This window comes from Chanodichthys erythropterus, chromosome 17, assembly GCF_024489055.1.
Source record: "Chanodichthys erythropterus isolate Z2021 chromosome 17, ASM2448905v1, whole genome shotgun sequence".
In the NCBI taxonomy this organism is placed as follows: Eukaryota; Metazoa; Chordata; class Actinopteri; order Cypriniformes; family Xenocyprididae; genus Chanodichthys; species Chanodichthys erythropterus.
In genome coordinates this window covers 16,502,628-16,522,788 of record NC_090237.1, presented here as the reverse complement: position 1 = coordinate 16,522,788, position 20,161 = coordinate 16,502,628, and the positions used below count along the sequence as shown (strand labels likewise).

Here is a 20,161-nt window from a genome sequence, read left to right as displayed (position 1 = left end):
TCAGCTTTCTTTGTCATGTCACTGGAATGCTCCATGACAGCGGAAAAAGAGAGCAGAAAACGCAAAATCAGTGAAAAATAAAACATTAAGCCTCAAAGGTCAAATAGTCAACAATTTAATTGATGGGGTCTTAATTACAACAATAAACATTAGCATGTTATTTCTTCCACACTGATGTCTAGAGAGAAAGCCATTTTACCTGTCCCACTTTCTGTGGAATAAAGTCCTGTCAGATGTACTGCAGTAGCTACTTTCTGTCTAAACAAAAGGAAACTTAAACTTAAATGATTCCTGCAATGTGTTAAATTACCCACCATATTCCTACCTAAATTTAACTTCCACACTGGACAAAATATTTAGCACTGCCTTTTATGCTCAACTTGAACAAGAAAAAAAAAATCATTCTAAAATATGAAATAAATGTCATAGAAAGCATTAAACTGAACTTTCTCATGCATGCAACACAGTTACAACAGTTTTTTTGTTTTAAAACAAATAAGTGAACTGTTTGTGTTTAATGTTTTGCAAGATAGAACCTCTAATTAGAAGGTTCTATCTGCTTTTGACCCATTCCAAAAATCATTTTTTATTGTATTGTACAGTTAGAACACATTTAGCGTCTCAGTCATTTTCATGTATGAAAGAGACTTGTTCCCAATAAAATATTTGCTATATTGAATGCAAAAACTTAGAAGCTCCATATCTCAAAACTGTTCAGAATGCAGATAGAACCTTATGATTCAATTTGTTCTCCAAATTTGGTTATCACAAAAAGTGAGCATGCTAAAAGGTTTTAAAGTACCGTTTCCTGGTAATGTAATGTCTAATTTCAAAACTGTAACAACACAGGATGAATTTTGAGTATGTAAGCTTTCGAATAATACTTAATTTAAGATGACTAACAAAATATGAGATAGGGAAAAAAGGCAATAAATAAGCACTCCAAGTGTCCGGCTACAAATACAGTTAACAGTCTATGAAGCCTGGTGTGAACACCAGTACCCATCCCAATTTGGGGACAAGTATCCAAACACCACATACTGTATCTGTTTGCCTGGCAATGTGATGCTATTTTGGCCTGACACTTTCATTGTGCAAGTCAGCCAGTGACATTCTGGGCCTGGAGGGGCAGCAGTGTTAAATATCATCTCCTGCAGAGAAGTCAGCATCCCGTCAACATGCTGGGAAAGAAAAGACGTTAATGCCGCCCGCGCTCTTTACACAAGCGTCGACAGAGCCGTTTTGCATCGGAGCGGTAAAAACAGAAACCACACGTTTTAATTAATTGTCAAATAAATGAGACAGCAATAAACAGGGTTTGTTGCGGAGGTGCTTTCATAGGTGCAGGAGGTGAGGAGACACGAGAGAAATGAAGGAGGAGAGCGGCGGCGGTTAATTATCTAACCATACCCGGGTAAGTTGGGAGCGGTTTGTTCAGTGTTGTTCAGAATGACAAAGGAGATGACAGAGGCAAGCTCAGGAGAGGCGGCGATCGCATCGGCTGCTTAATAATTGATCTACGAAAGCAGGAGCTTGTTTCGTGCAGATGAGAGCACGCCGCCTCATCTGATCCCTGAGCCGCTGGAATCAAAGGGATTGTTTTTGTAATATGCCACCAAATAAGCAGATCAATGCTCTTTTTACAGAGCACAAACATCTCACAACCAAGCCTTACCACAGTGAATTAACTGCTTCACACTTGTACACACAACACATGCAAAAATCACAAGCGTTCCCTTTGCTAAATCAGCTGGAACTAAATTTACATTTTGCACTGCTCAATATGGCACCAGATAGATTAGACGGCTTTCTCATCACCATTGAAAGCCCAGACCTACATTAAATGGGCTCTTTTTTGCTCTATCTCACCCTCCGTCTCGCTCTTTTTTTTCTTTCGGTTCGCCTAGCCGGTGCCGTTCCAAACCGTAATGAAGTCAGTTTAAACAGCTTTTGAACATTCATTTCCTTAATGAGGGGAAGGTCCTTTAATGCTTTTCTCCAGTGAGACAGAGGCTGTGTGGGTGCTAATAAACACTACTCACAAAAACAACATCTCTTAACTGAGTATCTGAGACCTTTGCTAATTTTTGTTAGCATTTAATTATACTTCAGCATTATGACTGACATTATTAGCACTCTCTCTGGGAGGATGTAATTGAAAGTAATTTTACATTAATGTTAAGTCTGAAATGCTCTCGTGAATAAAAAAAACATCCAGCACAACGTTTTGGACGTTAATGTCACTGGCGGTACAACGCAGTGTTTCGAAATCTCTTGTTATCGACATAACTGCTTTATATAGACTATTCAAATAATTCACTTGAAATGCTGCAATACCTTTGCTAAACTGCATCATCTACTGCTCTCTGAACTGGATATTGAGTATTTCTATGAGGGCAGTAAAGCTAAGGCTGATGTGAGTAACTTCTTCATTTTTAAAGGGACAGTTCACCGAAAAATTATAGTCCTTTGCACCAGAATGTGTTTTTTTTTTTTTTTCATTACAAATTCTATTATTAGCATAACAATTTGTCTTGAAAATGTTCCATGAATTTTAGAATGTCTTGCTACTTGATTTGTCCCTTTATTGCGCTAAAGATAGCAGCACTCAAGCTTAATGTACTCTAAAAGTTTGTGTAAAACCTGATAAATAAGTGATCCAGCATGATTTGAAAATGATCATGTGACTTTGTACAGATGGTCAGATGCTCTGGCTTCCACTGAACCACAAGATGGTCTTTTCATCAAATTTTCATTAATTTGCGTACTGCAATTAACCTAATGTCATATAAAATCTGAAAAAGCCTAAAAGTTTTAAAACTCCTAGTTTGGCTTCAGATTTTGGACCCCACAGTATAATTAAGCTTATTATAGGTTGATTTCCCTGAAAAGTGAACTGAATAAGAATCTTCATATGTGACCCGTGCTGGCAAAGTGAGTCGCAATGAGCAAATTTTCAAAAATAAGTTATTATTCTTATGTAAAATGATGTTTGATTTGTTGGAATCGGACAAAAAATGACTGAGCTATTATAGCTGTTTGAAGTCAACAGAGTCAGCATAGTCAATTTTGAGAAAAATCGAGTTAAAGTTTTCTGAAGTTTTCAAAACAAAATAGCCTAGCAACCATACCTTAAAATACCATACCCTGGTGATACCACCAAATTTGGCACAAAACAAATCATTTCTATAGGAAAAAAAAAAAAAAAATATATATATATATATATATATATATATATATATATATATATATATATATATATATATATATATATATATATATATATATATATATATATATATATATATATATATATTGATTCCACAATTGTTTGATTAACATTAATGAAACAGCCTAAATATTAAGACCTACTGGCCAACCACACTTATCTAATATAATGTTACACATCAGGTGTTTTTACCCCAACAGTTAACCAAATGTTCACTTAAGACATAACAGATAATGTTAGCTTGAATAATCGCCAAGACAGATTTTTTTAAATACTGTAATTCTGTGTATGTGTCGGGATCGCATGCTGTCTGAGGCGTCTTTGTGCGTGCGGTTCGGATCTGTTAGTCAGTGCGAGTAAGATCGATTTGTTTACATCAGCATGAGTTTGAAAATCACATTTCATTGGTTCAGACTCATGCCATCAATAATTTGCTATGAATATTCACAAAGTTGGAATGCTGTGTTTTACAGCGATACCAAACTTGCGCTGAGAGGAAGTCATCCAGTCATCCAGAAGGGAGCAGAGAAAAACTGCATTTTTCATGGTCTTTCATGGAAAGGTAACCCTCTCAGAACGTACAAATGAAGATATTTTTAGATGTTTAATTGCTATTTGGGGCAATGGGATCACTAGACGAGCGCTTAATAAAATCATTTGTGTGAAAACCTCAATTTGACCAAAATTAACATTTTTCACTTGTTTTGCATGTAGCTCGAAATTAGCCTGTGCCATTCTGACTCATTTTGCCAGCATGGGTCACATATAGAGAGTGACCTCCATGAGTCAGACATAATCTGTTTCACCACAGCTTCCTCCATTGTTGCAAACCGTTAATTCTTCTACTAGCCTTTGTTTACAACATCAACATAAAACAAGCAGCGTTCACATACTCATTCTCTTTTTCCAGTGTGTTAATTCTGGGAGTCACAGTCTGCCTTAAGGCAGTAAATCTGGTGTAAAACCCCATCACTTTAATTAACAGTGATTACAAATTACACCGTTCAGCGTGAGGACTAACGAGAAATATGGGTCATAGATAGTGAAAGCGGCAGACATTACTCACCTATTCTGAATGAGAGCGGGCCACTGGTGGCGTTTCTCACCCACATGGCTAAGAAGAGCAGAGACGCCCAGGCTGCGAGCATCTTCTTTGACTCCTCATGGGTCCAGCCCTGGGGGTCCCCCTTCACACAGCCACCTGCCACAACAAACACAACAGAAGAATTTAGCACACACTTTTCAATCAAAGGAGTTACATGCGCATATGGTACAATCGTTTGTTGGTGCCAAAAAATCAAGTTTATTTCACTTTGGTAATCCTTGTTAAACTTTTTTGGTTCCCAAGAACATTATAATTGGGTGTTTGTTCAACTAGAGGTTATTTTGGGTCTTTTTAGAAACTTTCTTTAAGCACTTTTTTTTTACACTTTAACTAGTTAGTCAACTAAAAATGTCCAAAAGTTTATAATGATACAATACAGGAGAACTTTGTTGTAATTGTTATGTTTTCTAAAAGTCATGAAGCATCTGTCCTGTCATAGTGTCATTTCCACCACAGCTCAAATATCAAAAGATATTGTGTTATAAATCAGTCTGTCACAGAAATAACTCTTTTGTCTAATTTTATAGTTCACATTTATATATCCTAAATGCATACAAGAAATTAAGCACAAATTAGTTTGCAAACTAGTTTGCTTACAAGTGATATTTACCTTATCTTCACTTGTACTATAACTTTTACAAAAAAACGTTATTAGTTGTGAAATTTTCTGTGTGGCAGAAATGACGCCATAAATGAGGCACAGATAGAAAGATAGAAATCCTTTCTACACAATAAATATTAGTGATTATTGTCTGATTATTTCTTTCTTTGTTTATATTATCACAGTTGTACCTAACAATTCATGACAATGACAATTCATATTTTCAGATTTGAAGTCTGGGTCTGGGACAAAGGTAAAACAATAAAGCCTATACAAAAAGGCATTTGAAATGTCGAAAAAAAATTTTTTTAAATAAATTTTAACTTTAAAAAGTGTCAACTCCTGGGACATACAGTAAAAGTGCTTGAAGTTGAAGAAACATCCAATAATACAACTAATAAACTATTTTGGAAACTACATAGGTTTCCTTCTTCTAAATACAATGTTCCTAGAAAAGTAGCCCAAAAATGACCAAATGGGAACCATACAATGATGTTCTGGTTTGTTGGCCATTTCAAATTGGCTGAATTTCAGTAAATAAATAAACTCAGCTTCTGTAAAAATCCACTGTTCTGTACTAGTTTTAAATGCTCAGCTGCTTATTGCAACAATAGAGACAATGTAACCACAGTATCTCTGTCTAATTGCATTAATGATTCATGTTGCTACCAACATATGTTTCATATCAGCTGCATTATCCAAATCTAATTAAAGAGAACAATCAGATTACCCACTTACTCACAAACCCGACTGATGCTCATCACATTTACAAAAGTGCAGTATAGGTTATGTAATACAGTATATGTAATATTGAAAGGATAGCGGTTGAAATGGGTACTGCAGTCCAAATTCAAAATATTGGAGATAGTTTTTTTCTTCTGACCCTTCCTCCTCAGACTCAACAACTCATGTTACCAGATTGAGGACAAGCAACAGGAGCGAGCGCAATTGATAATGTAAGGTGATGGGCCTTTACACTCTAAGTTGATGGGTTGATTTATCCTCGTTTTAATATCTGTTCATGGAGCTTTTTAGATGGATGCAGGGGCTTTTTTAGGTATGGTAGAATCTGTGACCTCTAAGCCAGTTTGTTTGCTGGCTTCCATGGCTGAAATATGCTGTGTTTTCTGCCAACTGGAAAGTTGGATTACTATTGGGTAAATTGATAGTGGGCGGGATCACACAGACTAAAACAAAAACAGACATTCCGACATGGAACACAGAAACTAGTATGTGAACTAGCATGTTTCCTAAATATCTGCAAACATATTATGGTATTTTGATGCTTTATTTCAGACAAAAAAAAAAAAAAATGCATGCAGCACCTTTAACATCTATTAAAGAAAATTATGACAAAATACATTAAGATTTAAAATGCTTTGCTTACTTTGAAAGAAAAACATAAATCACATATATTGCTTTTACTTATAATGACACATCTAACACTGGCAATTATGTGACACAGCAGGCACTGTTTTTCTTCTTGAAGATGTGAATTCTTTCTAAGTACGAATGATGAATGTGAAATCCTTATAAACTATGTCTGTTGCATTTGCTTTTAAGATGCTGAGGCAAAGGCAGAAGACAAAAAAATTGTCACAATGCACATTTATTTTACTGAAATACTTCCGCTTTATCCATCAAATCTCTTGCTTATGCAGAGAATTTAAACACACACACACACACACACACCAAGAATCAAGAAGCTAGACAGAGACTTCAAGAAAGTGTGCGCGTCAGGAAACACATGCCTAATTCATTTATTAAAGCAGGATGCAATGAAAATTAGAAACTGCACGCACATCGAAATCATTTTGCTCAAATGCAATTACAGCAAATCAACTTCGATAGTTTCGCATGGCCTGAGCACAGCGCTTTCAGCAGCAGAATACAGAACAGAAAAAGCAATTGCACTGACACCTGTCATATTTAAATTTCTTTTATTTTTCTTCTGTATCGCTAATAAATGTCTATAATCTTGTGCTATTAAAATGACTATGGCCTTTTAATTCTTTAAAAAAAAAATCATGGATGTATTTATTTAAATGAACAATTCACCCAAAAATACATTTTGTCATCATACTCACCTTCATGTCATTTCCAAACCTATGTTTTTCTTTCTTCTGTAGAACACAAAATAAGATATTTTGAAGTATATTGTAGTCCGAACAACACTGGACCCTGATTCTTTTTGTTCAGTGGGGTCTAAAGTGGTTTTGGACCCCCAGTGACTTTCATTGTATTGACAAAAACAGTTAAAATATCTTCTTTTGTGTTCAAAAGAAGAAATTAAGACATTCCAAAGGACATGACTGAGTAAATGATCACAATGAATTACCCATTTAACACATTCAGACAAAAACCTGAATGGTGATGATATACACGGGGCAACTTTTTGAGCAATGTTGCCGGACAATTTTGCCGAGCGATATTGCTAGAGCACTTTCCCATTGAGAATGGACAACAAATTTCGATCTAAAGTATCCAGATAGAAATTTGTTGCCCATTCTCAATGGCAAAGTGCCCAAGCAATATCGCTCTGCAAAACTGCCCGGCAACATTGCTCAAAAAGTTGCCCCGTGTATATCATCACCTTAATCCATTACAAAACCCACAATCCAGTTTAACAAATCACTAAATTTGTTTAAGTAGCCCTGTCTTATTCTTTTCAGCACAAACATTTTTTACACCTCATTCACAAAGGTTAACACTCTTTAAATGATAAGAGATCACATTAATACCAATGAGAAACTCATCCTGGAAATACAGGAAGCTTTTTAATATGTACTGAGGCTGGAAATGTATCTGGCTAAAGGCTCCATTTAGGAACTGACAGGCAATTAAAAATACAGTAGAGACCCTGCAAACACCACACAGCATACAATGTAGTCTTTTGACTATGAACAGAAGGATAAAAATAGAATGTGTTCCATTTCTTACTCATTTATGAAACTGTCATCACTCTCAAAGGGAAACATACGAATCAGACCCGCTGTGTCTTCAATTCAAACCGCTACCCATCTCTGCCCAGACAAGCCATGCAGAAGAGCCAGAAGAACACTTTGGTATGGGGAATACATATTCACAATTAACTATGACTTTTGCCTCAAACTCTCAATTTACTGCTAGTAATAGTTAGTAAGGTAGGTTTGGGGTAGGATTTAGGGATGTAGAATATGGTCATGCAGAATACGGCATTAATATGTGCTTTATAAGTACTAATAAACAGCCAATATGCAAGCTAATAAGCATAAGATATATAAGTGAGAACTGTTCCCCATACTAAAGTGTTAACATATGTTTTGTCAGCTGATCGATCAAAATAAATAACTGATTCACTTAAAGGGATAGTTGATCTTGATCCTGTCCTCATTTATGACTTTCTATCTTCTATGAGAAAAAAAAATGTCAATACAATGTCAGTAGGGTCCAAAACAAAACATCGTATTGACGGAAAAAGAAAAAAAAAATCTTCTACAAAATGTAGAAAGTCATACAGGTTTGGAATATCATGAAGTTTTTTTCTTTTTAAATTGAACTGGATTACATTCTCTTTACACCATACACTAATGCTTTTCCTAGATAATAATAATGTGATATTATGCTTACTACATACTATATAAGTGATTGTTTTGTGGGAAACAGCACTCATAACCACACAATGGCCATGCCCTCCTGAAGTGAAGAAGCCTTTTGAATGCTGGAGAGCTGTTAAGTATCGTTATGATAACTCATAAATGTATGGAATAAATGACATTCAAAGAAAGTCAATGCAGTTTCCACTTAAATCTCATTGCAGCATCTATATGAAGCATTTCCCCCTGTGAATTATTTTGTGTGTGTGTGGGACTGAGTCATTTGAGGGGAGGGTTGAATCAGTAATGGGATACCACAGAAATAGCACGTAGGTTGTTTTTGTAAGACAAGTGCTCGCTGTGGGGAGTAAAACAAAGGCGAAATCACCATGTGTTGTTCTGAACATACTTGGCTGCTGTTGTGCGGCGAAACGGCTTGATTTTGACCAGCAACACAACATCACCATCAGATAGGACAAGAACTCCATGAGGCTTACTATTAAAAATCTAACTACTAAAGCCAAGTGACTGATTCTATACAATATGGAGTAATTCAATCCAAACATTAATTAGTCCTGTCTCAGTCCCCAGGATGCAACCCTTTGTAAAAGAAATCAAATTAAGATCTCGCAATTGAGAAGCTCTTTTCAATTAAAGCTAGATAAAGGCCGCTAGACCACGAGCACCGCAAACAAGTCAAACCTGTCACTCTTAACCGTAGCTTCATCATACATTCTCTCCAAATACCTCTAAGTGTCCATCAAAGCTCTCATCTCAAAAACAGTGGCGGACTGAATTGTTACAGCATTTTTTTGCTGCACTCAAAACTGACATCCGCTGCCAATCAAAAAGCAAGTCAGGAAGGAGGATTGCTCTTCTAGATGTCAATGAGAAGACTGAACAGCAGGGTAAATACTTTGTGAATACAAGTAGAATTCATAACCACCATTAGGGATGGATAATAAAGTTTCTGGTTGATGTTTTTCTTGATGTCTCCAGGTTGTAAATGACTGGAAGTAAATGAAAGTAAACATACGCAGCAAGAATTAAATTAATCGTCTGCCAGAAATAAAATCAGCATGTGACATTTCACCATTATATCTCATTTACTATTTATTCAGAGGAATTGAATGTAAACAATGCAAGCATGAAATCTTTAACAGGATTGTCATGAGGTACATGCAATAGGCCTCCATTTCATTGTGTCATGCTGCCAAAACAAACATTGTGCCACATTATGAGTAGCTTTTTACAATTTATAGATGCAGCCTCAGTTGTTTATTGCAAGAATTTGTAAAATAATTGATTCAAAAGACACATTAGGCATTCACTACTTGGCTACCCTGCCGAGTTGCCATGCAAATGGTGCATTTTGGAGCTCTTTTGGGGTTGAACACTCTCTGTGGAATAACAACAGTGCATGAGAGCCAGATTTCGGTAAGTGCCTCTTTAGAATTGTCTACTCAAAAAATCATTTTGATTTTCAATTGCTGAGTGCCAGAAAAAAAACTTTAAGGATTAAATGTGTTCTTTTTGTAACACTGAGAGAATGGTGAACTTATAAAATCTTTTGCTTTATTTTGTATTTTTATTTTTTAGTTTAGTAAGTAAAATAAATATTTCTAATTTCATTTGTTAAGCAATTCTTTCTTCTGCTTTACACAAAAAAAGTACTATTTTTGGAATGTGTATATCAGTATTGTGTAATTTAATACAGTAAATAATAAAGTATACATTTAGCATGCTTTTATCCAAAGTGACTTACAATAAACATATTACAGGGAGTGTTCTCCTAGAGTAACCTGGGGTTAAGTGTACAATGCCGATAGCTTATGAATCGCCCCTACCTGGGTTCAAACCAAAAGGTTTTGGCTGGAAGCCCAAATCTTTAACCTCTACATGACATAACCGCCTTAATAAATTAAATATTGTTATTTTAATTGCCACATTTAATTCTCCAGCCACTGACATTCAGAATATGAAGTTTATAGTGAATTTTCATCATTATTAAAAGGATAAATCACCCAAAAATGAAAATTCTGCCACCATTTACTTAGCCTAATATCGCTCCTAAAGTGTATGATAGACTTTCTTCTATAGAAGACAAAAAAGAATATATTTTAAACAATTTATCAGTCCATTTTTTGTCCATTCATTGAAAGTCAATGGGGTCCAATGTTGAACAGTTGGAAATAACTTATTTTGTGTTCCACTTAAGAAGGAAAGTAATTTTGGGTGGTTTTTGGAATCTCTTAAAGTACCAGAGTTGGTAATTATTTATTTTTAAGAAGTGACTAACAATTGTCCAGAGCCAACCATTAGCATGTAGTAGATTAGCTCATTAAAAGCTGATACTATGGAGGCATGTTGCACACACACACACACACACACACACACACACACACACACACACACACACACACACACACACACACACACACACACACACACACACATTTGTTTTTGTGAATTGTGGAGACATTTCATAGGCATTTCATTGCCCTACACCAACCCTACACCTAAACCTACCCATCACAGGGAACTGTGGACATTTTTCTTTTCTCAAAAAAACCCTCATTCTGTATGATTTATAAGCCTTTTGAAAAATGGGGACATGGGGTAATGTCTTCATAAGTCACCCTCTCCTTGTAATACCTATGTCATACCCATGTCATTATACAAATTTGTGTCCTGATATGTCACAAAAATACACACACACACACACACACGTTGGTACACTTATCATTATGAGGACATTCCATAGGCATAAAGATTTTTATATCAAGCTAATAACATTTTCTATCCCCTAACCCTAAATATACCTGTCACATACAACTTCCTGCAGATTTACAATTTTAATAATAAATCGTTTAGTATGTTTATTTAGCGTTTTGAACATTGGCATGTCCACATAATGTAGGGGACGTGGCCTGAAACATGAATACAGACCACGCTATAAAGGCTTTGGGTCTTCATAATGTAAGTCAAACCAGTACACACGTATAGACTATCATAATAATTGTCTTTCCAATGGACTTAATGATTTTTATACTGTACAAGCTGTATATTCTACCCCCTAACCCTAAACACAAAAAAAAACACAAAGTTAAAAATTACTGGTATTACTATCGTGAGGACATTTGTTTGCCACAATGTTGGTTTTAACAGGACCACACACACAGCAATTTTACAAATGCATTTAAGGAAAAACACAAGAACAATATTGAACTTGCAGACTGTCTTATAGTGATGAGTAATGTTTTTGTTTGTAAACAGTATGGTTTTTAGTCAAAAAGCTGCATCATAACTGCTACATTTAGTCTCAATCACAGCCTGAATCACAAGAGATGGCCTGTCACAGACACAAAAGCACAATGTGATTGTATTAGGTAAAGCAGAGGAATTCAGGTCAACCGGAATATATTTTGTTAGTGAGATGAATGGCACAAAGTGGCCCAATTTACCTGAATTTATCCTATTTCCATAAAACTTTAAAACTAAAGTTTGTCCGAGCAGTTCTGGGATATCTGCCAGTGTTAGGCTACATCAAAATGATTATGGATCTTCACTAATATTGAATATCACAAAGCAAATACAGATTGAAACATTATAAAACAGGGCCATGCTGAGGCTGGATCTTTAAAAGTCAGACCTAAACAGTACTGATCCACCCTGAATCTAAATGGATAACAGAAGAAACCCTGTGACAGAAGAAAATGATGTATGCCTCAATATCATATATTTGCAAATCAAATTGTAGGCAATCCAGTATGACATCCAACACATAAATGAATTGATGATTTCAATCAACAAACCACATTCGGCAAAAAAAAAAAATAAAAAAAAAAAGAAAAAGAAGAAGAAGAAAAAAGTGTGTGTGTGTCCAATGGAAGCATCTAAAACTTAAAACAATAAAAATAAAATAAACCTTAAAATCTGTATATATAAAAAAAAATATATTCAAATATATATTCAAAATAAACAAATATTTGAAAATATATCTGAAAACTGCTGTATGAGAATGGAAAGATAAAATACAAAAACAATAAACAACAACTGAGGGCTAATACACTCATATCCCTATTCCAGCTTTAGCAGGGCATAAACAAAAAGCTTTTTTAAAGTCAGTAGGTTCACAACATTCTAAATCAGAACCATAAAAGAGAATGATTGGTATTTGACGATGCATACTGAATCTCCATGATACCAGAAGGTTGCTCGCAGGTTAAAACTTTATTGCCAGAGAAATCTGCGATACCCTCGCAGGATAAATCTGCCTGGTGTTAACATGTTCGACATTCTGAACTATAAAACCCATCGGTGAGGTTATTTAGCCTCCATGATAAATCAGTGGTTTAGGAAGCTCTCTGTTTTCATCTCAATTCCAAGAAGTGGGTCAAAAAGAGAGGAAACAGAACAAAGGAATGCATACAAATGTGTTGTACTATTTTGATATATAGAGACTGCAGGGTAAACATTGTCACTTTTTTTTTTTTTTCATATAATCACTTTTTAATAAAACGCAACACTGTCTTATTCAATAGTGAAAGAGCAACCAACTTTTATAGCTATGTAGTTAACTTATAACTAGGGATATGCCAGAAGCCTAAATCTGAATTCGGAAAGGCACCGAAAATGAGTAACGTGTTCTATGAAGCCCCTAAAGGGTCATGGTTAGGCTTGCCGTGGTAGTTGGTTACATTACAGTAGATTTTACTTATCACATGAAGATAGTAAGGAGAGATGACTGACAGGACGATGGTGGAGGATTTGGTGCGCAACAGATTCTGAGTGTCACAGACAATCTTATCTTGTCAAATGTGTGGTCAGTAGCACCACTCCCTATACAAAGAGTATGCGTGATGCCCATCAGAGAAGAGAAAATATGTCACTGCAAGAGGGAGGGGAAGTTATTTTGATTAAGATTAAGAGGGAATGCTAATTTAAAAAAAAAAATATGTGCATGAATAAATCATTTATAATAAATACTGCTATATTCCATAAAAAATAAGAATGATTAATTTTCAGATAGTAGGCATGCAAGTGCAGAAAGACCGAAATGTTGTCAATAAAATCTGAAAATAAAGTATAAAATCTGACAGCAAAGACATCAAAATATGAGTAATATTAGCTCAAAATAATTTTTTTGCTGTTCGAGTTGAGCTTTACAATTTATCCCACTTTTTACAATTGGTCTGTTATCTCATAATGTCTCTGTTTATACACACCAAGACATGCATTCATATTTCTCATACTGTATATCTTAAAAATTATGTAAATTCAGAAAATCAAATGCTGCTGGGATACTTTGTAAGCACTGTTTGTAAGCAGTCCATTTTCTTGTATAATCGTTCACATCAATCTCAGAAAATGAGCTCTTCAAGATCAAGTCAATTTGAACTGAATCAAATGAATCTTCGGTCTAGAATAGATCCTTACCAGTACTTTGCAGAGGCTTCTAGCCAGACTGATGGTGCTTAGCTTGTGCTGACATGGCAAAAACAATAGCATCCTATTTAAATGACTAGGAAGGAATCGACAACTACATTAACACTAGTGACAAAAGACAGAACACAAAAAATTACCTGTCGACCCTTCTGCAGGCTCTCGACCAAAGAAGTGGAGAACATTAGGTGCCTAACTCCGCTCTGATAGAAGGCCAATGACAGCGAGGCAGAGCAAAGAATCCTTTATCTGAAGTCGCTAAGGACATGTATTCATATTCATATCCCCAACAAATCACACTGCAGCTTCGCAAAGTCATATTAACACTCCAGTACAAGCCTTTAGAAGTGTCTGCCCCAGTTATTGGAGATTTGATCTTTTGGGTAAGCAAATTAAATGCACTCTCAAATATGCTTTTCATTAGTGATGGGATCTGATACTCCAGTGTCTCATGTCCCTTTAAAAAGTCACACCGCTGAGGTTTTACAATAAAGGACAAGGCTGTCTTCACAGATATCTGACTTTAATAGAAAAGAAAAGAGTTTAAATATGAAAGGTACACTCCATTAAAGTTGTGTCTCAAAATAAGTGTGTAGAACTGAACTTTCTAAAATACAAGATTTTATATAACCACTGAAAACATAATGTATAGAAATACAATAATTATGTAAGGTACTATTTTTAATATGTATATCATACAATTAGATATTTAAATGAATAATGATACGATTAAAATCTAAAAGACTTTTACTTTTAAAAGACTTTAAAAGAAATGTACTTTTAAAATAACTAAAACTATTATAATTAATAATAAAAACATCATGCGTAGATGTATGTTGACTGACAATTAAAATTATCTGCAAAGTGGTTAGTTGTTGAATTTCAAAAGACCTCATACGATGCAACATTTGTAAGATCACAAAGACTGTCTCTAAAACCATTTTACAATTCTTTAAAGCACAAACACACCACCACATTTTTTTAATAATCAACTTTAACAATACATTTCAAGACAATTACTGTCAGACTTCACATCACCTGCTGTGAGCAATGTTCCCATTATTGTGCATAATACTTTTCTAGGAAGAACATGATCATTTTATGGGGAAAAAGAGTATAGTTATTTAGTCTATTCTTTATTTGAATATCTGTCAGATTTCCTATTCCTTGATTAATAAGCAGTTGGCAAACCAACTTCACCATATCTGAATAAACAAATGCATGAGTGACTTGACTAAAAGGAGGAGACATGTGGCAGACAGAAGCAGCATTATTCAGTGCATGATCTGCTCGTCCTCTCTACTGCTTTGCCGTTACCTAGGCAGGCTGCCTATGTGAGAGACTAACCACAAATGACACGGGGACCGACTGGGGGAAAAACCGGTAAATCGATAGCCATCTCCACAGTGAGAGATGCATGGGTTCAGTGCCCCTGTTCTCTCGTCCCTCTCTTCACTGCCTCCCATCACGGGGCAGGACCCTCATTTAAGCCTGACAGGGCTCTGATGCAGCGCCTGTAATAACAGGGGTTTTAACTGCATTTAAGTGTAGCACTCTATCTTGAAGAGTCCCCCAACAAGTCCAACAATCACTCCTTTGATAAAGGCATCTCTATCTGCTAGATGTTTTTATCACAAGCTTAAATCTCGCATCTTACGATAAATTACAATGGGTATCATGGTAACTGTTTATATCACAGTATTTATAGTTATTTATGCTGGAAAATAAACCCCCAAATATTTTATACATTGCACAACCCTCTGTGAATACGGAAGCTTGTTTCCACCACAGAATAAAAAAATGTAAATGATAATTGCGACTTATCTCGCAATTCTGATTTTTTTCCCCCTCATATAAACTCTCAATTGCGAGTTATAATGTCAGAACTGAGATATAAACTTGCAATTGTGAGTTATAAAGTCCAGATCTGATAAAAAAGAATTTTAGTGTCAGTTTATATCTTACAATTCTGACGATTATAACTCGCAATAGTTTATATCACGCAATTCTCTCACACTTCACAATTCCCTTTTTTATTTTTTTTTTCAGTGGCAGAAACAAGCTTCCATAGTGTGAAAGTACTTTAATAATTATAAAAACTGGTTCAATCAAGTCAAATCATATTTACGAGTTGAATGCATAAGAACATCACCAAAAAGTCCATATCAGTAAGTACTGTTTCTGAACTTCCAGAAACACCTTGATTGTAGTCATGAGCTGTCTTATGGGGAACATACATGTCACAGTATTTCTCATTTAAATAATTCCCTCCTAAGTCATACGCAAAAAAAAAAGAAAAAAAAAAAAAAAAAAAAAAAAAAGGGCGACACCTGAATAAGTTGCGTTAGGAGTGTTTGGCTCCAAATCCAAGCAATGCTGTTTTTTTTCTACCCTGAATCAAAACTCAGCTTTCCTAAGGTGGACAAATTTAGGAAACACTGTATAAAAAGTATTTTTAAGCCATATGCAATCTCAACCTTTTGTCGTGTCCTCACCATTTTTCTAACGACTGCTTTCTGAATCATGCAAGTTCAATGCAGGTCAGACGTTCTAAATTTCATAGTTATTAGGGGTGGGTGACGTCTACCAAATTGGCATCAGATGATGTCTACAGTGAAACATCGCGATGGATGATGACATCGTGGCTTTAGGTTCGCGTTTGAGTGTTAAGCTCAACTTCAATTGGAATGAATTTCCAACACTCGCTCTGCTCCGCGTCAGTGAACATGTACCGGTAATGTGGTGCGAGTCTGGAGAAAGATAATGCGCACAGAGCTGAACAGGCTTGAATGAAGCGCGTTTGGCTTTAGATAAAACTACTAGAGGATATAGTGCTGAAATATCATTACCACAAATTATCCTGAGTGCTTGTGCTGTGATCCGCAATGCTGTTTTGAAGCACTGCTCACTTCAACTTACCATCTTGCTCCAATCATGATTTGAATGCACATGATGTCATAGTTCCGCCCTCCCAACTTGTAAATACAAACTTCCCAGGAAGACTTATCATACATGTGCACAATACCATAATGCAACTATCCGGTTGTTAAGTCTGACGTCTCGCAGCAGCACTTCCGGGTCCTGGAACGCTGTATCTCATACCACAAGAAAACAACAAATGGTGCTAATATACATACAGGATGTGGTGTAATACTGCAAAAAAATTATAATCATAACCTTTATCTCCATACCGAAATTCCAGATGGCCAGACAATGATTCATCTTTTATAAATCGTTAAAATATTAATGTCTGTGACGCTGTGAGGACGGAGACTGTTGTGTAGACTGTTAGTATTTAAAATGTTTCACTTTTTAAAAAAGATTGATGTTTAATATGAATAAATAGCGCTCATAAATGGCCGTCGATGGCATTCTCAAGTGAAATGAGTTGAGGCTTGGACCCGGAAACAGCGTTCCTTACGTCATGACTTAACAAGCGGATAAAGGTATAATTATAAAAAAATACATTCCAACTGTAATTGCTAATGTATTTGAATGTAGTTTACAGTAAATCTATTCTGAACTCTTCATAGCAAAGCACAAGACAGTTGTTAGTCAAAGCCTATGGTTTACGTAATAAGCCCACACTATATATATATATATATATATATATATATATATATATATATATATATATATATATATATATATAATAAAATCACTAATGAGGAAGAAATAGAAGGAAAAAAGGAAAAAATTAACACTTATGATACATATGATCCTAATTAATCCAATTACTTTTATAGTGCACAAACTACCTGCAAAATGGCCTTTAAGACAAAGAAAGTTTTAAAACTTCATTTGAAGTTCAGGTCTAAATTAAACAAATCAAAATATTCTTTTTTTCTTTTCAAAAAGAGTGTGCCATTGTAAGTTTCAGCATAATAAGATTCAGAAGAAACAACAGGTCAATTTTATAATGAGCAGAGAGAATACTTTTAAAATCTCCATAATGAATTCCAGCATCCACACCTACAGTTGTCCATTGATTGGTGTTGTGTTTTGATCTGTGGGCCAAATGAATAGAAAAACACCAGTGGGATCCTCAGCAAGCTGCCACATATATGAGAGAATGACAGCATTTCAGACTAAAGAAAAAAAAAATGAAGGTATACCAAAGCAAGCACAATGTATAAACATCTCTTTCTAGTTTTCATTTAGGAGCTGAGATTGATGTTAACAAGCTATAAACACAAAACCGATACATAACACTGTCTAGCAAAATGTCAAAAAAAAAATGTCACAAGAAAAAGCCTTTTTTGTTTTTATAAGCACACATTAGTGTTTCTACAGTGATAGGCTCATTAAAAGTTTTATTTACTTCCACATGACCAGGCCTGGTGGAATCTGCTTATGTAATGTTCGCAAGCTCACAAACAGCACTGCGATCAGTTGCAGGGGCGGCAGGGGTCCTCAATCCTGCTCCTAGAGGTCCACCCTCCTGCTTACTTTAGTACCAGCTCTAATCAAACACTCCTGAAACAGCTAATTAAGGTTTTTGGGTTTGCTGGAAAATGATAGACAGGACTGATACTTGGTACGAAGATGGACTGCAGGAGTAGGAGTATTTGTCAAGTCTGAATTCAGGGTGGGGCTATTAGTCCATCAATGTTTTAAAACAGAGCACTAGAGAGATAGTGTTTAGACTTGTCAGAGAATATAAATAAACAACTGACTAATATATAGTACAGTCCAAAAGTTTGGAACCACTAAGATTTTTAATGTTTTTAAAAGAAGTTTCGTCTGCTCACCAAGGCTACATTTATTTAATTAAAAATACAGTAAAACAGTAATAGTGTGAAATATTATTACAATTTAAAATAACAGTTTTCTATTTGAATATATTTCACAAAGTAATTTATTCCTGTGATGTCAAAGCTGAATTTTCAGCATCATTACTCCTGTCTTCAGTGTCACATGATCCTTCAGAAATCATTCTAATATGCTGATCTGCTGCTCAAGAAACATTTAATGTGTACAATTGTACAAAATATTTGTGTACAATATTTTTTTTCAGGATTATTTGATGATAGAAAGTTCAAAAGAACAGTGTTTATCTGAAATCTAATCTTTTGTAACATTATAAATGTCTTTACTGCCACTTTTGATTGATTTAATGCATCCTTGCTGAATAAAAGTATTCATTTCTTTAATTTCTTTTCAAAAAAATAAAAATAAAAATTCTTACTGACCCCAAACTTTTGAACGGTAGTGTATGATGCTACAGAAGCTTTGTATTTCAGATAAATGCTGTTCTTTTGAACTTTCTATTCATCAAGGAATCCTGGAAAAAAAAGTACACAACTGTTTTCAACATTGAAAATAATCATAAATGTTTACTGAGTGCTGCTTGATTGAAGCTTGCACACACGTTAATGTATAATTTAACGCAAATTAATTACTGAAATTTCTATTCAAACCCTTTAAACAGCGCTAATGTAAAGAAAACCAGGTTGGTTACATCAGAGATGACAGGGACGTACAGGAGTCATACAGTATATATACATATATATACATATTAATATACATTACAATGCGCAAAGTTTCCACATAACGGCTGCGGCATGTTTCACAGCACAATATCCCACAATCCACAGGGCAAAGTTTGCTTCAGTGGCTCTCCCTTCACCATACATATATGAATGCGGTTGATCATTCAGCAAAGGATCTGTGGCAGTGGTGAGTTGACGGATGACATTGGGCTGAGTTAGCATTGCCTTCATAGCTAACTAATGAGAAACTGCAGAGATGAGCTACCCGCTCCTCTGGTAGGGTTCAGCAGAATGAAAGAGGCCTCTTTGCATTGCACCATTCACCTGTTCCCGCTGCCCAACCCCCCTGGCTGCCATGCTGATGCTACGCGCCATCCTGCCTCCCGAAGGCCCCTACGGCTGTCTCTACAGCAGGCCTAATGAGCCAACCGGACCTGACCAGCTCTTAATGCTGCAATTATGTGCCATGCCCAGAAATCCTGGGGGTGTTTGCTTGTGCTGAGCAAAGCCTGGGCCATAAAAGCAACTTTTCTCTGCCTGCTGCTCTCCTGTGATGTACACATCCAAATTGCACACATTAATATCTGGTAACAGACAGAAGCAGCCCCGGCGACCCACTCGACCCTCTCTAGTGAGTATCCTGCCCTGGAAGGGTGAAACTCAAAGGTGGGTTACATTAAATAAACAACTAAGCTAATATACAATCAAGGCAAT

At 35.6% G+C, this 20,161-nt stretch overlaps 1 protein-coding gene across 1 annotated transcript in view; it reads right to left on the bottom strand.

The window, feature by feature from the left end:
* grik4 (glutamate receptor, ionotropic, kainate 4) overlaps positions 1 to 20,161 on the bottom strand; it is a 430,510-nt gene that overhangs the window by 186,242 nt on the left and 224,107 nt on the right. Inside the window, exon 4 of the mRNA XM_067365349.1 lies at positions 4,296 to 4,430. Coding sequence (XP_067221450.1) covers positions 4,296 to 4,377 — 82 coding nt within the window. The 5' untranslated portion in view covers positions 4,378 to 4,430. The remainder of the gene's footprint in view (positions 1 to 4,295; positions 4,431 to 20,161) is intronic.